The 19,920-nt window shown below is 40.9% G+C and overlaps 5 protein-coding genes across 11 annotated transcripts in view; 3 read left to right on the forward strand and 2 right to left on the reverse strand.

Moving 5' to 3' along the window:
* LOC104804900 (cysteine protease ATG4a-like) overlaps positions 1-178 on the reverse strand; it is a 2,054-nt gene extending 1,876 nt beyond the window's left edge. Inside the window, exon 1 of the mRNA XM_010529264.1 lies at positions 62-178. Coding sequence (XP_010527566.1) covers positions 62-178 — 117 coding nt within the window. The remainder of the gene's footprint in view (positions 1-61) is intronic.
* LOC104804421 (histone-lysine N-methyltransferase ASHH3) lies at positions 105-3,309 on the forward strand. Of its 6 annotated transcripts, none has more exons than XM_010528718.1 (13): positions 105-330; positions 415-544; positions 646-757; positions 1,080-1,185; positions 1,254-1,332; positions 1,433-1,604; positions 1,688-1,768; positions 1,924-2,068; positions 2,371-2,398; positions 2,463-2,576; positions 2,783-2,831; positions 2,926-3,015; positions 3,125-3,309. In XM_010528718.1, the coding sequence occupies exons 1-13, from the start codon at positions 313-315 to the stop codon at positions 3,207-3,209; spliced, it is 1,209 nt and encodes a 402-aa protein (XP_010527020.1). In that variant the 5' UTR covers positions 105-312; the 3' UTR covers positions 3,210-3,309. The 6 variants fall into 6 exon arrangements, with proteins under 6 accessions (XP_010527020.1, XP_010527027.1, XP_010527035.1 ...); XM_010528725.1 differs by having other exon boundaries at positions 3,128-3,309; XM_010528733.2 differs by having other exon boundaries at positions 1,107-1,185.
* A 100-nt stretch (positions 3,310-3,409) lies between these two features.
* On the forward strand, positions 3,410-6,878 carry LOC104804412 (methylenetetrahydrofolate reductase 2). The gene is made up of 10 exons (XM_010528706.1): positions 3,410-4,043; positions 4,131-4,213; positions 4,305-4,478; positions 4,820-4,993; positions 5,097-5,197; positions 5,296-5,407; positions 5,632-5,712; positions 5,824-6,001; positions 6,173-6,507; positions 6,628-6,878. The coding sequence occupies exons 1-10, from the start codon at positions 3,581-3,583 to the stop codon at positions 6,709-6,711; spliced, it is 1,785 nt and encodes a 594-aa protein (XP_010527008.1). The 5' UTR covers positions 3,410-3,580; the 3' UTR covers positions 6,712-6,878.
* Positions 6,879-7,185: 307 nt separating this feature from the next.
* On the reverse strand, positions 7,186-10,535 carry LOC104804455 (methionine aminopeptidase 2B). Of its 2 annotated transcripts, none has more exons than XM_010528768.1 (12): positions 10,452-10,535; positions 10,203-10,362; positions 9,855-9,897; positions 9,630-9,737; positions 9,243-9,342; positions 8,986-9,131; positions 8,811-8,902; positions 8,616-8,710; positions 8,321-8,417; positions 7,993-8,136; positions 7,660-7,877; positions 7,186-7,508 (listed from the first exon to the last, which is right to left on the reverse strand). In XM_010528768.1, exons 2-12 carry the CDS (start codon positions 10,348-10,350, stop codon positions 7,398-7,400), a joined length of 1,302 nt encoding a protein of 433 aa, XP_010527070.1. In that variant the 5' UTR covers positions 10,351-10,362; positions 10,452-10,535; the 3' UTR covers positions 7,186-7,397. The 2 variants fall into 2 exon arrangements, with proteins under 2 accessions (XP_010527070.1, XP_010527078.1); XM_010528776.1 differs by having other exon boundaries at positions 10,203-10,366.
* Positions 10,536-10,754: 219 nt separating this feature from the next.
* Positions 10,755-13,220, forward strand: LOC104804470 (protein ENDOSPERM DEFECTIVE 1-like). The gene is made up of 6 exons (XM_010528788.1): positions 10,755-11,840; positions 12,054-12,173; positions 12,393-12,509; positions 12,625-12,714; positions 12,799-12,906; positions 13,026-13,220. Exons 1-6 carry the CDS (start codon positions 10,935-10,937, stop codon positions 13,089-13,091), a joined length of 1,407 nt encoding a protein of 468 aa, XP_010527090.1. The 5' UTR covers positions 10,755-10,934; the 3' UTR covers positions 13,092-13,220.
* The last annotated feature ends 6,700 nt before the right edge of the window (positions 13,221-19,920 follow it).

The following is a 19,920-nucleotide window of genomic DNA, read 5'->3' on the forward strand; positions in this document are numbered from 1 at the left end:
GAAAAGCGGCCCAATAATAAGGTGAGTTTGCTTCACTGTTTTTTTTTTCTATTAAGATTACTCTTTTACCCTTTCTTGTCAATTTAGGCGCAATTTCCAAAATTCCAAAAGAAAAAAGAGAAGGAAAAAAACTGCCGCTCATTCTCTGCTCCATCTTCTTCTCCCTCAGATCCGCCATTGTTTCTCACTGTTTTTCGCCTAACTTCATTCTATGGTCCTTTGATTTGAATAGGAAGAGGTTTAATACCTTGTTATTTTCCTTGAATTGGTGCCTTGAGTTCGGTTTTGTTCCTGGCAATCCGGCCTCAGACCATGCCTGCGGCCAAGAAGGTTTGTCCCAATCAGAGTCGTCGTCGGTTTTTCTGCTTCTCTTTCCTGTTCATAAATTGCGGAGTATCTTGGTTTTATTCTCAGATTTTCGACCGAAATCACATCGGACAGGCGTTCAGCAAGTTGCTGAAGCAGATTGGGGAATCCGAGGATTTTGAGCTGCCGGATTGGTTGAACAAAGGGAAGCCTACCCCTTACGTCTTCATCAGGCGCAGTATCCTTTCTTCTCGAACATATGAATTTCGGTTTGCCAAACTTTACTGCCTTGGCCTTGTTCTGTTCAGTTCTGTATTGTTTTCACATCAGCGGGTTAAGATATATACCTGACGAAGAAATTTAAGCGGAGGCTTGAGGACGATGGCATATTCTGTTCTTGCTCCCCTTCTCCGGATTCTTCAACTGTATGTGGCAGTAATTGCCATTGCGGGTATGCTCCATTTGCTACGTTGAGAATTTCATATGCTTACACTTGCCTTAGTTTCCCGGGTCTGTGTAAATTTGAGTTCTAGTTGTATAGAATAGTTTGCTTTGCTGCTGCACATATGCTATAGTTTTTTGCTTTCTCGATCGCAGTTTGTGCATTTGTCCAGAGTTCATTTTTTTGTTTTGGATTGTTGATGATAAAATACATTCTAGAGAAAAATATATGGCACAAATAGTTGGAGTTGGTGTAGGATGCTACTTCAGTCTTGCAGAGAAGCGACTTTTGTTCATGCTTTTAGGATACCAATGTTGCTCGCTCTGTGTAGGATGCTATTCTCAAGCTGTTCCTCCAGTTGCAGATGCAAATGTGGAAGTGAGTGCCTCAACAAGCCGTTCCAACAGCGACATGTTAAGAAGATGAAGTTAGTTCAGGTAAATATTTGCAAGTTTGCTTGGAAACAATGTTGTCTCAAGCTAGTTGAATTAGTTGTTTCTTGCAGACCGAAAAGTGTGGATCAGGGATTGTGACGGACGAAGATGTCAAACAAGGAGAGTTCATCATTGAGTATGTAGGGGAAGGTGATGTTACTATTTGGTGTTTTGCTTCCGTTTCAAATACATTTTGATCGTTGTGTTTACTTTTGTGCGATCTATAAACATTTCTCACTTGTTGACATAGTTATCGATGACAAGACTTGTGAAGGAAGACTTTGGAACATGAAACACCGGGGTGAGACAAATTTTTATTTGTGCGAGATAAACCGAGATATGGTGATTGATGCTACTCACAAAGGAAATAAGTCGCGATATATCAACCATAGCTGCAACCCTAATACAGAGATGCAGAAATGGTTTGTCATCACTTTTCTTTCTTGCTTTTCTGTTTGGTACAGTTGTGAAGTGACAAAATTTAAGTATATTTGTTTTGCACTAGGATAATTGATGGTGAGACGAGAATCGGCATTTTTGCAACCCGTGACATAAAGAAGGGACAGCACTTGACCTATGATTATCAGTAAGAGCATTTCCCTGCATCGATGTTTGCATTGTTCTGTATCATAGCTGATTTATCTCGAGTCCTTGGTGTTTTAAACATCTGATAATATTTAAACCAAAATCAACACCATGATGATGTTTAATAATTAATTGTGACACTAATTAGTTTAGCAGATTTGTTCAATTTGGTGCAGATCAAGACTGCCATTGTGGTGCAGTAGGTTGCAGAAGGAAGCTTGGGGTAAAACCTAGCAAACCTAAAACTCACTTTGATGCTGCCCTAAACCTAGTTGCAGAAGCGGCTCGGACACCACCCAAGGTAAATGAAACTTCTCTGACCAAACGATTGTAGATGCTTATGGTGATGTGCCAATCAGTTTCATGTGGATGACTCGTGGCTACAGGCTTGTCAATTACTTAGTTATTTCTTTGTTTATTTTGTGTCTTTCCATTTGATGAATTTCCTAAGATTACACACCTGTTGATAGTAATTTCCCTCCAGTCTTCACTGTTTGGTGCTTTTGTGATATTTTTTGTCATCTGCAGTCCAGTTTCCTTTGCATTTCACATTCATCCTATGTTATAACCCCAAAAAACTTACTATTGTGCATTTTTGCTCAGGTGCATCAGAATGGAAGTATACATGCAGGTCAGTATGAATGCTTTGGCTCTATTCCCTAATGAGGCTCTTATTTGGTGGTAAGAAAAAGCAGTTTGGGTCCCTACTTTCCTCCAGGAAAATCATGGAACACTCATAGCCAAGGGCAAATATGCCCCCGTAATTGCATCGGCGTGGTGGTCAGGTTATCTCGACCCACGAGGCAGAGGTACCGATTCTTGAACTTAATAGATACAGTTGTCAAAACATTTTGGACTCCTGTACCATTCATCATCTTGTTTTGCTGCATGTTTCCTTATCTGACACCAAGATGTTCTCGATTAATCTCACTGCTCTTGCATAAAAAACAACATAATGGCCAGAAGAACTCATAGATTTGATGTATTTTTACGCTATGATTTTTGACAATTTCAGGTGTTTCGGCATCATCAGACATTATGATGAGTATTCGGGAAAGCATTCGGTATAAACTTAGGCCAAAGGCCAAACTTGTTGATGTCTGTAACCACATAAAATAATCTCCCTTAAAAAAAAAACTTTTGCCATTCGGACACCAGGTCATGTTCGAGGATGGTGTCACCGAGTTCATCGACATGGCAAGAGAAGACTGGGAGCTCATACCCGTTTGATATTAATGTCGTTTTCAGGTAATGGGCCAAAAACTGTTGTGTTTTCATCTTTTACTCACTCAACCGCATTGCTATAAGTAATGTTTAAAAAAAAAAACATGTCTTGTTTGTATTTTCCCACATGAAGCAGTTACTCTCTAGAAGTGTTCGTGTCTGTACATTGTTGGACCCATTGTCCATTTTGTACGATGTTCTCCTGTGACGACTCTTAGAGCGTTTCATTTCAAGAATTGCCTTCTTCACTTTTATGTTATGTAAGTTCTATATAAATTACAGGCTTATAAGTTAACAAGAATGATGATTTTAATTTGACATATATTTGTGCATAGGAATGGGGTTTAAATTCCGAAATTTATATTTTTTTCGGTTAAAAAAATGAAAATGTAATTTCTCCAAGAAATGGATTATATTATCTGCGGATTGGGCCGAGAATTACCTAACTTCTTGGATCACTTTCCATCTAGAGAGAGAGAGAGAGATAGCTATAACTTGTCTCCGCTAATTCCTCTTCCTCTGTCTTCCTCCGTATCCATTTCGAATCTGGACGAGAGTTGAGATTCTGAGCTCCATTTGACGGAAGAAAATGAAGGTGATCGAGAAGATTCAGTCGCTGGCGGAGGAAGGCAAGACGGCCTTCTCCTTCGAGTTTTTCCCGCCCAAGACGGAGGATGGAGTCGACAACCTCTTCGAGAGGATGGATCGTATGGTCGCTTACGGACCAACCTTCTGCGACATCACCTGGGGAGCTGGCGGATCCACCGCCGATCTCACCCTCGACATCGCCAACAAGATGCAGAACGTCGTCTGCGTCGAGACCATGATGCATCTCACCTGCACCAACATGCCCGTCGAGAAGATCGACCACGCCCTCGAGACCATCAGATCCAACGGTATCCAGAACGTGTTGGCTCTCAGGGGAGATCCCCCTCACGGCCAGGATAAGTTCGTCCAGGTCGAAGGCGGATTTGCTTGCGCTCTGGATCTGGTGAAGCACATTCGCAACAAGTATGGCGATTACTTTGGCATCACCGTTGCTGGGTATCCTGGTACGTTCTCGGCATTTTCCACTTCCTAGTGTTGTCTGTTGATGTCGGTGTTGTTGTGGTCCGATTGATGGGTTGTGTTTGAATCAGAGGCGCATCCCGATGTTATCGGACCTGATGGCCTTGCTTCTGCTGAGGCTTATCAGAGCGATCTTGCTTACCTGAAGAGAAAGGTCAGATTCTTTGTTACTCTTTCTGCACTTCGTGTTTTTATATTGGATCGTCTTGAGCTGATTGCTTTGGTTGTCTCGTCTCGTGGAACAGGTTGATGCAGGAGCTGATCTGATTGTCACTCAGCTTTTCTATGATACTGATATCTTCCTTAAATTTGTGAGTGACTGTCGGCAAATTGGGATAAATTGCCCCATTGTTCCTGGAATCATGCCCATTAACAACTACAAGGGCTTCATCCGAATGACCGGTTTCTGCAAGACCAAGGTATGTTGCAGGTTGTGATCTCTCTCGGTCGAAAATCAGTTCATTCCTTTCGAGATCGCCTGTTTGTTTGTATGATGCTCTCTGTTGGTTTCACCAGATGAGCAAACCTTTCTAGAAGATATTGTCGCTGATGATACTAGCTTTCCTGGTTAAGTTAGTGCCTCTAGAGTCTAGAAAGGTTTATGTTGGCAAAGCTTAAGCTTTGAGGGTTAGATTAAGCGACTAGAAGTGGTTTCATAGTTTCTCAGCCAATATTATGCTGACATCGAGACCATTAATTATGATCATTAGCTTGTTAAAGGGCAATGCTTGAACTGTGCCTTATCAATTTTGTGTCACAGATACCAGCTGAGATCACTGCAGCCTTAGAACCTATCAAGGATAATGAGGAAGCAGTGAGATCCTATGGTGTCCACCTTGGTACAGAAATGTGTAAGAAGGTTCTGGCTCATGGGATTAAGACTCTTCATCTCTACACATTGAACATGGAGAAGTCAGCTCTTGGGATATTAATGGTTTGCTCTCCGTGACTTGTTGTAATCCTCTTTGTTGTTTAAAATGTGTGCAAGAGCATTCTGGACACTGGGATGCCTAACTGAAATTGTGTTGATGTTGCAGAATCTTGGTTTGATCGATGAATCCAAAATTTCTCGCACCTTACCTTGGAGACGTCCTGCAAATGTTTTCCGTACTAAGGAAGATGTTCGTCCAATATTCTGGTAACTTGCATTTACTCCTTACAGTCTGATTTTCCAAAGATCTTCCAATTTTCTTTTACACAGTGTTGAAGTGATTTGTGTTACTCTAACCTGTGCAGGGCAAACCGCCCTAAGAGTTACATATCTAGAACCATGGGCTGGGATGACTTCCCACATGGTCGGTGGGGTGATTCCCGTAGTGCATCTTATGGGACTCTCTCAGATTATCAGGTACTTATGTATTCCGTAAGATTTGTGTGTGTTCTACTCTGGAATTTCCCTAGCGCAAGTTCCAAGGGGGTTTCATTGTTCTGTTAATTTGGCTTCAGCCTACCATGATGGCAAAGCTTCGTGTTTGCTTGCCACTAAATCCTTTTTCCTTTAATCGGATTTACTCTCATGAGTGCTCATCACAGGGAATGATAAGTGCTGACCCTTAAAGTTTGTATTGACAGTTCATGCGCCCTCGAGCTCGTGACAAGAGGCTTCACCAGGAATGGGTTGTCCCTCTGAAAAGTATCGAAGATATTCTGGAGGTATTTTTTACTTCATTAGCTTGAGTAAACGTCGTTTTCCTTACACACATTTGAAACCTAATTGAGTTGGGATTGCTTATAAATACTTCTGAAACTTGTCAAAAAAATCAGAAATTCAAGGAGTTCTGCCTGGGAAGCTTAAGAAGCAATCCCTGGTCTGAATTGGACGGGCTCCAGCCAGAGACAAAGATCATAAACGAGCAGCTGGGAAAACTCAACTCCAAGGGCTTCTTGACAATCAACAGCCAACCGTCTATCAATGGAGAGAAATCCGATTCCCCGACTGTTGGTAAGAAATCGGAACCTTGTTCTCTCGTAAATAGTGTTCCTCTCCCTGCATGTTATTCCTAAACATATCTTGTCGAACCATATTTCTCTGTTCTTATGCTTGTATATATATATGTACAAGCACTTGGTCCATGGCTTAATATAACACATTAATCTCATGAAAACTCAATAGGATGGGGTGGTCCTGGTGGATACGTCTACCAGAAGGCATACCTAGAATTCTTCTGTTCAAAGGATAAGTTAAACACATTGGTAGAGAAATGCAAAGGGTACCCATCTATCACCTACATGGCGACGAGCAAAGACGGGAACTGGGTTTCAAACATCGGGCAATCTGACATTAATGCCGTCACTTGGGGAGTCTTCCCAGCTAAGGAGATCATCCAGCCGACCATCGTTGATCCTGCCAGCTTCAAAATCTGGAAGGATGAAGCTTTTGAAACATGGTCGAGAAGCTGGGCTAGCTTGTACCCAGAAGACGATCCCTCCAGAAAGTTGCTCGAGGAGGTGAGTTTTTTCGCAACATAAGCCGCCTTTTTATTGTTTCGATCTCCCTGGTTATTAGATTGATTTGGTCCTCGGGGAACGGAACGGTGGTTAATGATGGGTGACGGATGAACGGTGCAGGTGAAGAACAGCTACTATTTGGTAAGCTTGGTGGACAATGACTACATCCATGGCGACATATTCGCTGTCTTTGCCGATGTCTGATTGCCCGATAGACAGTTTCTAAGTTATAGAGAGAACATTCAGTTTCCGTACGCTGCTTTCGTGAATTGGGTTTTGTACCTTCGAATACATTTGGGGTTTTGTGTCTTCTTCTTGTTATATCAGAGCATCACATTGATTTTCAATAAACTTCCTTTTTTTTTTTTATATATATAAAGCAATTCGTTCGACACAATACAGCGTTTTACACCAAAAGGCTAAACATCCGAATTGGCTTCTCTGATTAGTTGTAAATGGAAACAGTTTGGTTATTTTAAAATTAAATTAAAGCGATTAAAATTAAATTACTGATTATGAATTCTCAAAACCTGAAATAATCAAAAAATAAATTTAAACCGCAATCACGCGTGTATTGTATTAATCCATATATGCTACAGCTAAATAGAAATTACATAATGAAGTTGTTCGTTTACTTTTATAATCAAATTGAACATATATAAATTTTCAAAACCATAATTGAACGAATGTAATCTAGATTTGATTATTGATGGATAACTATTTCATTAAAACACCGAGATCCGAAATAACTGTAACCGAATAAACCGAACGGGAAAGCCATCAAAATCTATAGGGTCATTGTTTCCCGGGGACGGGGGATACAAAGGAGTGAACTTTTTCTTTATAAAAGGGGACGCAACGCTAAGAGGAACTCGCCGAAGAAAAACCAGTCAGTAGTCGTCGCCCTTTGAAACAACCTCCTTGCAAGTTGGCCGCAGTAAAATAGTGTGCTCGAACTGCGACACGTAGCTCCCCTTCACGTCGCACAGCGGAGGGTATGGCTGAAACAGAACCACCGCACACACCCATAATTATTCCACGGCGGAAATTGGAGTATTTATACGAGATTTTCCCTTAGGCTTGACGCGAGGAAGCGAAGGAAAAAAGTGCATGGACCGATCGATGATCAGTTTTCGGTTTTCTTTTACTTACCTGAACAACGCCGGAGTCGCATAGATTCTTCAAAGCCATCAAGTATTTGGTTTCGCCCAAGCGGTCGAGATAACGTCTGCAGAATGCGAGAGTCGAGAAATTCTTGTTAATGGTGGCGAGTAGCTGCTTCGCTCTTGGCAGCCTCAACGGGACATGACCCACATCGAAGTTCTTCATGTAATGGCTGCATTCAAGGTCTTCCCTCACGTATCCTTTGCCTGCAATGATGCAATGACATTGCCCGGGTTATGGATCCCGGCTATGGAAACGGGGAAATGCTTCACAGAACGCAATTGTGATCGGTCAATTGGCCCGGGAAAAAAAGGCTCTTACCCGTTGATCCAAAAGTTTCGATCGCGTAAAATTCGCCCTCCTCCATCTTTGTCTGCTCGCCACCTTTGACGATAGGAACAGATTTTCCGGCGTGTATCTGATATCGTCCAATGCTGTGCCCGTTCAGGTTTCGGATACTTTTAACTGCCGGAAAAGAAGTAGCAAAGTTATTGTTTCTGATATCACATCAAAGATCATAACCACCACAACTCGGAGTAGTTCACATTACGTAATCACGACCAGACTAGAACCGAATTAAACCACCATTAAGGATTCTGAACGCAGAAAAAAGAGGGGGAAACTATATAAAAAAATCAGAAATATCTACCTTGGTACACCTTTCCGTTGATTTCAACCTCGTATGATTCCATGACCTCCTGAATCGCAGCACCAACGTCACAGAGACGGACATCGATCCCTGCTTCCTGTACATATATAAAATAAAAATAAATCAGTTCAAGATTATCACAAGTCATGGCGAAATCACTATATTTCACAGTCTGAACATTGAGCTTAGGCAAATAATTTTCTGCAAAAACAGAGATAATATATAATCAATCCTACTTTGAAAGTTGTACATCTAGAAACCACTTCTTGGATCTTATTGGTAATAGAATCAGCACCTTGATACCGGTATAAGTCGCTTCACGCGAGGCAGCTAAAAGAGGATCAAACATAGGATTGAATGCAACTGTAAATGCGCAGTCGACAATGTACCCTGCAACCCGAAATTATATTTCTCTGATAAAATTGCTTTTGGGAGATGAAAAGATTTGAGACTGAGAAACCATGATTAACAAATGCAACAAAATATTTACCGTCGATATGTGTTCCAAAATCCAATTTCATTACATCATCGTACTGAAGAACAGTCTTATCTCCGGAGTTTGGTGTCCAGTGAGCAGCAACCCTGAAGGTTGTTAAAGTCATTTTAGATGATGAAACAAGAAGAAAACGGATCATGAAAGACATGAAGGAACGGTTAGAACAAACCAATTCAAAGAGCATCCTGTCGGAAATGCAATACCGGCTTGCAGGCCATTCTCTGATATCAACTTACGAACTGTGTTCTCGAGGGTCTCACAGATATCGGTCATCAACATTCCTGGCTTCAAAATGCTTCTGATGTATTTCCGTACCTGAAAGTTTCAGCCGATAATAACAATTGAGCAGCCAACAGTAATAAATCAAATATCATTTCCTAAATACAAATACACAAACTGCTTATCCAAACGTATAGAAGTGGCGACCTGACGATGGACTTCTGCTGCCTGGCGAACAGAGTTATATATAGGCTTTTGAAGACGCTCCACTTCTCTTTTCTCTTCAGATGTTGTTCTCCATAGATTGCTACACGACACGACAAATGGTTTCAGCCAGCAACGATAAAAGTAACAGCCGAGATTGAAAACTGATAGATCCAGCAAATGACAAGACATGAACCATAGTCCCTGCCTACACTGAGACACATTACTTTCTCACACTGGACCAGTCCATGATTAAGCTACCATGAAATTTGAGAAAATGCGGATTTGACTGCAAAATGTACATATGCCATAAAATGTAAAGTTGAGAAGAAAACCTACAAAGGTAAAATAGATAGATCACAGACAGGAAGTGAAAGTTTGTGAACTCACTCATCTTTATACTGTTGGATTTCACCTTCGGGAAATTCCCCAGATGGGAAAAGATCAACAACAGGAATTGAAGGTGGATCCGTCTGTTGAGGGGGTTCCTTCTTTTTCCTGCATTTCCAGATAATAATAATATCAAGAATGACCAATCCTTCAAGGAACACCATTAACACAGACAAGGGGACAAAACTTAAAAGCTAAAAGGCAAAAACGCAAAAAGCTTCTCACTTGCTTTTACTTTTCTTCTTCTTCTTCTTGGTTGAAGCCTCAGCTAAAAACAAGGGAAAATAATTGATCAGCCCATCAAGACACCAGATTCAAGAACTCGAAACATCTAGCAAGCTGCTGGCTTGGCCGAAAACCCATGTCTAGAGAGGTAATCGAATGCTAGGAATAGGAATTCATTTGGCCAAATTTCCATCAGCTAACAATCGAATACACCCAAAATTTATATATTTTCCCTTCTTCAAAGATTTCTAACACCTTCAAGGTATAACACATTCAGAACAAATCAGATACGAACACTCAAACTACATGATCAATCAAACCCAGACTAATCAGAAGCCAAGGCCTTACCTTTGCTCCCCTCTTCTTCTTCTTTCTCCTCTACATCTCCATTTCCATCCGCAATGCCCAGATTCTTCGACAGCTCTGAAGCCAATTGTTCCTCTTTTCCACTGGAGGTCTCCATAGGAGCTACAACATCAGGGTTTTCGCTCGCCATATCTACCGATTCCTAGCTTCGATACAGACACTAGAATAAGAAACAGCGGAAAATGGACGAAGATCGCAGACGACGCGAAGAAGACGAAAGTCTTCCTTTACCTTTTCAGTCTGCTTCCGATGCTTGCTTCGTTGCCTATTCACGAAATTGAAGTTATGTGCCGTAAAACTACGGAAAACCCTCGAGACTTTTCCAATTTTGCAAACCTGCCTCTGTAAACTTCTATATTTATAGAAAAGACCCTCATGTGTGTATATTTTCAACTCTCATTATTGGGCCTACAGATTGGGCCCAACGACACTTTCATGGGCCGGTCTTCAGTTTTTGGTTGATTGATTCAATTTCCATTCAAGTAATTTCCTTTGTTAAACCTACCGTTTCAAGGACAGATGACCGTTGCACTTGTGACCATACCCCAACGGCTAGTTTTCTGAAGCGTCTCTCTCTCTCTGTTAAAGTTCCAAATACTCTTCGATCCGATTTGAACCAAATCAGATCGGGAGGAATCTCCGGCAATTGATCTCTTCTGGATTCTTCGGAGATTTTGTAGAGTCGGGAAGAGATTCTGAAGAAATTCGATTCCAATGGAGGCAATAAGGGACGGATCCATGACACAGCATCCATCGACGTCCACGGTTCCGGCGGCGGCTCCGGCTCCACCGCCTTCGAAGAGGCGGCCGAGGGTGAGGGAGATCAGTTCGCGATTCATGTCTCCGGTATCTTCCTCTTCATCTTTCTCCGCGGGCGATCTCCATCTGTTGACTTCGAATTCTCCGAGACATCACAACCACCAGAACCAGCGGTCGGTTTCGGCTCAGAGACTGAGGCGACAGTTGAAAATGGGCGAAGGCGATGAGAATCGCTCGGCAGAGACTGCGCGTAGCCTCGACTCGCCGTTCCCGCTGCTGCACTCCCAACAACATGGACCCGACGGAGGAAAAACATCGAAGCAGAATCAAGTGAAGCCGCTCAAGGAGAATGGTCACCGGCTCGACACTCCCACGACAATTGTGGTTCCACCGTCGAGATCGCGGCTCAGCCAACAGCGTCTTCTCACGAACTCTGCGGCGACGAGACTTCTGAAATCGAGCGGTCTATCTTTGCCAGCCAATGAGATAGACGGAAACGGGGAAAACTCTAACCCTTCTTCTGCTACAGATTCGTCTGATCTTTTTCCAACACTTTCTTGCAGAATCCGCACAAAGTTCTCAATCAACTCGAATGAATCGCCTCTCTATCGATCTCTGAGTTCACCTTTATCTAGTTGCGACGATTCATCTCCCTTCAGAGACAAGAAAGGTGCAGGCTTGATGTTGCCTCCGGTGCCTCCCAATTCGAAGCTCCAAGATGAGACTAAGAAGCCGAGGAAGGTTTCAGGGCACTTAGAGGAATTGCACTCTCTGAAATTACTCCACAACCGTTACTTGCAGTGGAGGTTTTCTAATGCAAAGGCTGAAGTCAAAATGCAAGCTCAAAAGGCGCAGGCAGAGGTTAGTGCCATAGGCAATGAATTGAAAGTACTGGAACTTAAATGTAGCCGTTGGTGAATACGATGATTTGGCCATCTGGGTTTGCATTAATGTTGATAGGATTGGATCATTGGTTGTTTGTCATCAAATGTTTGGAGAGATGCTGATGAAATGAACTGAAAAATATCCATTTTTGAAGGCATACTTTGTGTTAAGATGATGTTTCTCTTGCAGAGGATGCTTTATTCACTTGGTTTGAGGATGTCAGAATTATACGATTCGGTGGGGAAGAAACGCGTGGAGCTTCAGAGATTGTCGAGAGTTAACGCGCTTTTATCAATGGTAGAATCTCAAGTAAGCTCCTTGTATCTTAGCCCTTACATATTCTCCAGGTCCATGAACATCTGCAGCATCGAGCCACCGTGTTAATAGTATCGGTTCGATCTGCCTTCTTTTGTATTGTTTTTCCTTCCTTTTCTTGGTTGGATCTTTGGATAATCAGCTAAGCATTTCGGGAGATTCATCTTTAAAACCTTGTGTTGTTGAAATTTTGTAAAAAAAAAAAATATGCAGACACCGTGTTTGGAGAAATGGTCTGTCATGGAAGAGGAATATTCGACATCTCTCTCGGAAGTGATCGAAGCTTTGTTGAATGCTTCACTACGGCTCCCTCTCATCGGGAATGTCAAGGTAGAGTATGTTCATCATGTCGATTATATATTTATTAGTCGTAGAACTCTCCAATTGTTAATCCCTTAGACCCGAAAGCATCGAAAATGTATATATTATATATATACACTTGCAGGTCGACACAGAAAAGCTTGGAGATGCCATTGCAGTGGCTACAAAGATGATGCAAAGCATTGAACATCATGTCAGAAGCTTCATGCCAAAGGTCTGCAAATTTTTCAAAGTGATGTAATGGAAAAAAACAGTCTTCATTAACGGAGACAACAACTCATTTGCTGCACACTTGCAGGCAGAAGAGATGGAGGTTTTGATGTCGGAATTAGCAAGAGTGACGGGAATAGAGAGAGCATCGGTAGAAGAATGCAGAGTATCGCTTCTGAAGACACAATCTTTACAGGTACAAAACCCAATATATATACACACACACACATATAGACACACACATACACACACGAGAGTTTACATCTGCCTATGCATGGACTCTAGAGTTCTGAAATGATCTATCCTCTTCTGCAGATCGAAGAATGCAGTTTAAGGAGTCACTTAATCCAACACCATGTGGAGAATAGCAATAGCAGATAGAGTTTTTTTTTTTTTAATGGTATGACCACCTCTATAACTTCTTATTCCTCGTTCTTATACCTTTAATATACGTGTATAATATATGTTGAATTGTTGCAAATTTCATAAAACTAACCAATCTTTCTCGTATTGGTGGTGTGACAGTTTCAACATTCGTAAGATTCATGAAACATTATGTCCTTCTTTTTTAAAATGATTTTGGTGAGTGTGAGATGTGAATAAGGAGGGACATACTTCTACGAAATTTTGAAACTATCTTCACACAACACCACAAGATCTTCCAACGTGTTTTGTCCCCACTCTCACACATAGCGAGACACTTTTCAATAGGTCACTCATTCCTAGATTATTCCACAATCAACACGTTTAACTTTAGAGTTCTCTCGGAATAGACAATCGAAAAGGTAGCTTGCACCATTTTGTTATGAGTATTCCAACTAATTCTTTTATGTTATCTTATACAATATAGTCTCATACTTATACCTATACAGTTATCAGATCTCTCTCATTCTCTGTGTCATCTGCACCGACAAATATTCTCAACCCTCATCATAGTTCGAGATATCATACACATAGTTAAAGCAAAAAGGGAAAATCTAAAAAAAAATAATGAACTTTGCAATTTTGACAAAAAAATACTGAATTTTATTTTTTTGTCAAATTAAACATTAAACTTTTTAAAGCGAATATAAAAAAACAATGAACTTTTTAAATAATCCAAAAATACATGAACTTTTTTGCGATTATAAAAAAAATACTAAACTTTTTTAATGATTCAAAAAAATATATGAACTTTTTTGATTGTAAAAAAAAAACTAAGTAAATTAATCTGACGTGTTTGCATCTTATTGTGTCATTCATTTTATTTATTTTGATAATTGTAGAAGAGTTAAGTATTTATTTTGTCAAACTTAAAAAGTTTAATATTTATTTGATAAAATAAAAAGTTCAGTATTTTTTTTTGGTCAAAATTTGAAAGTTCAATATTTTTTTAGGATTTTTCCTAGAAAAAATAATGACGAAATTACGTCACTAAATTACACAGTGACGAAATATGCCCTGCAAAAATGGTGATGAAATATTTCGTCACCAAAATAATGATGAATAGAATTTTGTCATTACAACATCAACCAAAAATAATGATACAGAATTATCGCCATCGCTACGTGATATTTACGTTATCAAATCTGGTGACACTAAAATTGCGTCACCTTTAGCGCCGCCAATTGCGTGTTTTCTTGTGACAGTGTCCCAAAAAAACCATTCATCTTACAAAAAAAACCATTCATTTTTTTTTTAACGTGATTGTATATTTTTTGTGGCAATTGGTAAAGTAACCAAACAGTACAGCGTGTTTGTAAACTGTATCAAAAAATATTTGTTGTTTGCAATTGCATAATATGTTTGATTTTAATTAATACCAAAAATACCCTTATAATTTTTTTTTTCCAGAGAGATTTCAGGATGAAATATGCACTCTTGACATAAACAGTTTAGTCTTGGAGAATCTCTAAGATAGAAATAAACTCTGTAGGACGAAACAAATTAATTTTACAAAGCTCCCGAATGAAACTGTTTCATCGTAAAGTACAGCCAAACAAAACCAGATTCTTCATTGTTTCATCCTGCAGTGCTTTAGGATAAAAACAAATTCTTTCGGATGAAACAGTTTCATCCTACAATGTTCTCGGCCGAAAACAATTTCATCTTGCAGAACATATTCATTCTTCTAAAGTCGGTTCCATCCTACATATTTTTTTGGACATTAAATAATAATATAAAAAAAACATTAAACTTTTGTAGTGATCCAAAAAATACATGAACTTTTATGTGATTATAAAAAAACATTAAACTTTTTTAGTGATCTAAAAAATTATATGACGTGTTTGCATCTCATTGTGCCAAATCATCATTTTATTTATTTTGACAATTATAGAAGAGTTAAATGTTTATTTTGTCAAAATTAAAAAGTTTAATATGTATTTGATAAAATAAAAAGTTTAGATTTTTTTTATTATCAAAATTTGTAAGTTCATTGTTTTTTTTGCTTTGATTTCATATAAAGGTATAGTTTGCAAAACACAGAAAAAAAATATGTTTTCAATCTCTGAAATTTATACATTTGCTCAAATTTCCTCTATTTTTTTTCTAGTATTAATGGTTGAAGAATATTGATTAATTTGAAGTAACAAATCATCAATCATTCGCAATATATCTCTACATATATCAATAATTTATATGCATATGATTGTATGGTGACAATAACCCCTGACTCTTTGTTTATTGGACTGTAAGTTTCATCTAATATTTCGTCATTTTCCATATTAGTATATGGCCTAGCTATTAAGACATATCCTCGTGTACCATGATGATTTGGAAACTCAACAAAACAGATTGATGGGGTACGACCAAACAAGCTGCTATGACCTTATCTATCCAGGCTTTGTCCAAACCAGCAGCAAGACCAGTATTGGTGCGACCACTATTCAACAATTCACGGTCCGGAATATAAAACCATCTTTCTTATAAGGAAGGTATAATCAAAAGACGGAAAATCTGAATTCCTTTATTTTTTTATGATCCATAAATTCAATGGACTTTCGGTCCAACTACGTCTTTCAGAGAATCGAAGAAGTTCAGGTGAATGCAAATTCCCAAGATGTCTCGAACCCGGGTTGGGAAGGAACTTTGCATCTTTTTATACCGGTTGAGTCACCTAATCTTGTGTCGAATTCCTTCATATTGTACATCATACATTGAAAAACTAAGGGCTTGATGCGTGGTAGGCTCTAGGAAGTAAGAATTGGTGGCTCCTAACCAATAATCAATAAGACTGGTATTGGCCGAACTCAATGTTTCCGTACTTGAAGGACACCGTGACGAGAGTGGAATGGGGAGGAGAGATCAAGAATATTGTTGAAAGCTACCTGAGTAAACAAACGAGTTGAAGACTCTGGTTTATTCAGAAGGTTCAAGTGACACTAACGGAAAAAAGGGCAAAGTGGAAATCTCCCAAGGAGTTAGTTGTTGAGTTAAATAAAGAACAGAGCCTAGAATCCAGTTCCGCCATTGTTATCTTTCTGAAATTTCCTTTGGTGTTCTCTTGTATCCAAAAACCCGAGATCATCTAATAAACAAACCTCTCTCTCCTGAGACGTAGGCACGATCACACCGACTGTACTGAACTCATAATCCCTTGTGTCTTTACATTCTTGCATTGTCTGTTTTCTTTCGGTAATAGACTTTGAGAGGATTCAACGAGGAAGACGAATTATCGGTGATAGAATTCGCAAGAACTAAACCGGTAATTGGACAATCGCCGAATTCAGGAAGTACAAGTGTTATCAGAGCCACAAACGTATCTTGAAGTAGAGAAACATCGTGACTGGTCGTTTTGACATAAAGCAATGATAGAGGAAATGGACTCACTTAAGAAGAATGAGACCTGGATTCTAGTTGATCGACCAAAAGATAAGAAGGTGAAAGGCTGCAAATGGGTGTACAAACTAAAGGTAGGAATTCCTGGAGTAGAACTACCGAGATTCAAGGCTCGCTTAATAGCAAAAGGTTTCTCATAAGTAGAAGATACAGATTATACTGAGATTTTCTCGCCTATAATTAAAAATGTGTCAATCAGTGTGTTGCTGTCAATTGTGGTAAATCAAAACCTTGAGCTAGACCAGATGGATGTGAAGACTGCCTTCTTGCATGACATATTGGAGGAGAAAATTTACATGGAGCAATCTGAAGGTTCCGTCAAAAAAGGAAAAGAAGAACAAGTCTGTTTGTTGAGAAGGTCCTTGTATGGATTAAAGTAGTCCCCTAGGTGATGGAATCTGAGATTTGAACACATACAAAGATTAAATTTCAGGAAAAGCATGGATGATCCATGTTGTGATAACCCGTGAATTCGTTATCCGTAACGAACTTTATAAAACTCTAAATAAACCTAAAAATGATCCTATAATATGTCCCGAACCTACCCCAAGTTTAACCGAAGGATTGGACCGAATGAGCGAGGAAACAGGTAGAAAAAGAGAAACGGGAATTGGCCAGACCGACCGGTCTGCACATCCAGACCGACCGGTCCGACGGGGTGAGATCAGATCGAAAAACTCAGCCGATTTTGGCTGTCACGGCCGTCATTTCGTGGCCTCTCCGGCGTGTGACGCCTCCTGCTTCCATGGAGATGCAGAATCACACCCCAAGCTCGCCCAAAATCAGTCCATTCGCCCCTCACTCGTTCTCTCACACTCTCAAACTTCCTCCCGAAAACTTGAAACTTTGAACTTCGATTGGAGCTTCGATTTCGGTCAAAATCGATCAATAATCACAGAAATCAACACTAGAGGACCTCCCCAACAAAACCCCAAGCTCGAATTTGAGCTAGGTGAGTGTTTTGGATTAAGCCCGAATATGATAATCAAATTGAAAATGGAGATTTCTGTGTTTTGGGTGAAAATTGCATGAAATTAATGTTAGATTTGAGTTTCTGATGTTGCTAGGATCATTTTGAGTTATAGCGTGTTGAATCTGGTGCGAAAATACGAAACCCGAAAATTTCTGGTTCGCCTAGACCGACCGGTCCAGGTTGGGACCGTCCGGTCTAGGGCTGCAGAAAGATTGAGGAGGAAGACGACCTCCAGACCGATCAGTCTGGAGATTCTGATGTCCTAGACCGATCAGTCTAGGCATGGTCACCGGGTCAACGCGGTCTAAGTGCAGACCGGCCTGTTAACCTAGACCGACCGGTCTGGAACCCTAGACCGATCGGCCTAGGCTACCGAACTACACATGCCGGTCCAGACCCAAGACCGGACGGTCTACGACTTTCCGAACCCTAAATTTGACCGAAACATCGACGAACCCTCATCACGGTAAGCATAACTTCGGGACGAGTTGAATTGGTAATCCGGGATGGCCGGAATCCAATGCGATCGAACCAAATGGGTAAAAGATATGAAATGAATAATAACGAAAGGAAGTACCGAAACCCTGAGTAAAGGCATGTGTATATATGATTAACGTATATTATCGTATGAATGCTTGTGATTGTGGAACCGGGTAGTTGACATGGCGTGAGACCTTACTCCGGAGGGCCTGGATAATGTTGAGCATGTGATTGTAGTTGGGTTGTGGTGATATTACGATGATTGCCTTGTATGAGATCTCCTCTTTATGATCTCTGACCCGGGTCGGGTTTCATCTTGAGGAGGCATGTTTGTGATTGATGGCCTACGGGCAGAGCTTGGAGCCGATGATACACGTGATAGTCTTGAGCGATTCGGCTATCACGGGGTTGAGGAAATCCTACGGTTACGCTGTAACCGCGCCAACATTCCACTAGCTATGGAGCGGGATCGGGATTGAGTGATTCTCCCGGCAGAGACTGGCAATACATTTACCCGTGACTCGGGATTGAGTGATTCTCCCGACGTTGTGCGAAAAGACTTTGAAGGGCTTGAGCTCGGGTCCGATGAGTTTTCCGTAGCGGATGGCCGGTGAGAGGTCGTCAGTTATGTGCTGACTTCGCTCGACATAGTCAGTGGTGGCTAGAGGAGGCATCTAGCGCTCTGGTATCGAGAGGTGACATCGATATCAGAGGGGATGGTTGGTGTGATATTGTTTATGAGGTGTTGGGCACAGAGTTAATGTGTTTTACTATTCTGGCTTCGGCCGAGGAGAGAGGGGAATGTGCGTTGCACATGGAGAGTCCTTACCCACGGGTGTGATGCACACATGGAGACGATTTGACGACACTGATGTTATTGATAGACCCAATGGATCGAGCTATGACTGGTACATGTGTCCTGGAGTGGTGTTACCAGAACCATGGGGTGTCCTATGTGTGTGATGTACATAGAGAGGATTTGACGGTTGTGTCCGATGACTTGTCATTCGGACTGAGTGTGATTGATAAACGATTACTCGTGCGATTGAGTGGACTTTGTTTTAGAGCATGCAATATGTATATATATTATACACCTATATCTAGTGTGTGTATAATATTGGCTGTGCTTGGCCATTTGCAATTTGAGTATGATATTCGGATTTAACCCGAAGTACTCACTAAGCATGTAGCTTATAGACGTTGTTACGCAACGTTTCAGGCTTGGAGCAGTTTTGGCAGCGGCAGGACGAGGGCACCGGTGACGTGTGAGGAGATTCTGGATCATGTACTTTTCTCTTTCTTGGATTTGCGATGTTTTGTTGTTGACGGTGATTGGACTTTGTATTATATCGGGTTCACCGTCTTTATGTTGGTGTGTTTACTACTGTACGTGGGTTTGTTCAACATAAACTTATTTCCACTGCGTATGTATAAAAATAAAATGTTTTAAAATTCCCGCTATCTTGGTATATGGTTTGATCGTCCATGTGGCGCAACTCGTGGGCGAGACACGGGTTACGGACGTCACAGCTTGTGGTATCAGAGCAGTTCTTTCCATGAGAAGGAATTGCTTGAGACCCACAAAAGCTTGTTTTATGATTTCAAAACGATTTTTGAAAAAGGGATTTAAAAATGTTCACACATGATCCTGAAGTCACCAGAACTGAGATTTTCTCCCTTGTCTGCAGTGTACCGATGCCCCTGAGACGCGTAGAGCTGCCCGTGCGCCGGCTAGGGAGGAAACCCCTCCACCCGCACACGCACCACAGGAGTTCCAGCAGCAGTTCTTTGATGCAATGTGGTATCATTTCCGGGCCAACATGCCTTTCCAGCTAGAGCTAGACCAGAGGGTGTTCCACCCCCACCTCCACCGGGACCACAAGGGTTCCCAGCCCCTGTTGCGGTGGACTACCTTCCTTTGATAGCGAGCTTCAGATG

The sequence above is a fragment of the Tarenaya hassleriana genome, unplaced genomic scaffold (genome assembly GCF_000463585.1).
Source record: "Tarenaya hassleriana unplaced genomic scaffold, ASM46358v1 Cleome10, whole genome shotgun sequence".
Classification (NCBI taxonomy): domain Eukaryota; kingdom Viridiplantae; phylum Streptophyta; class Magnoliopsida; order Brassicales; family Cleomaceae; genus Tarenaya; species Tarenaya hassleriana.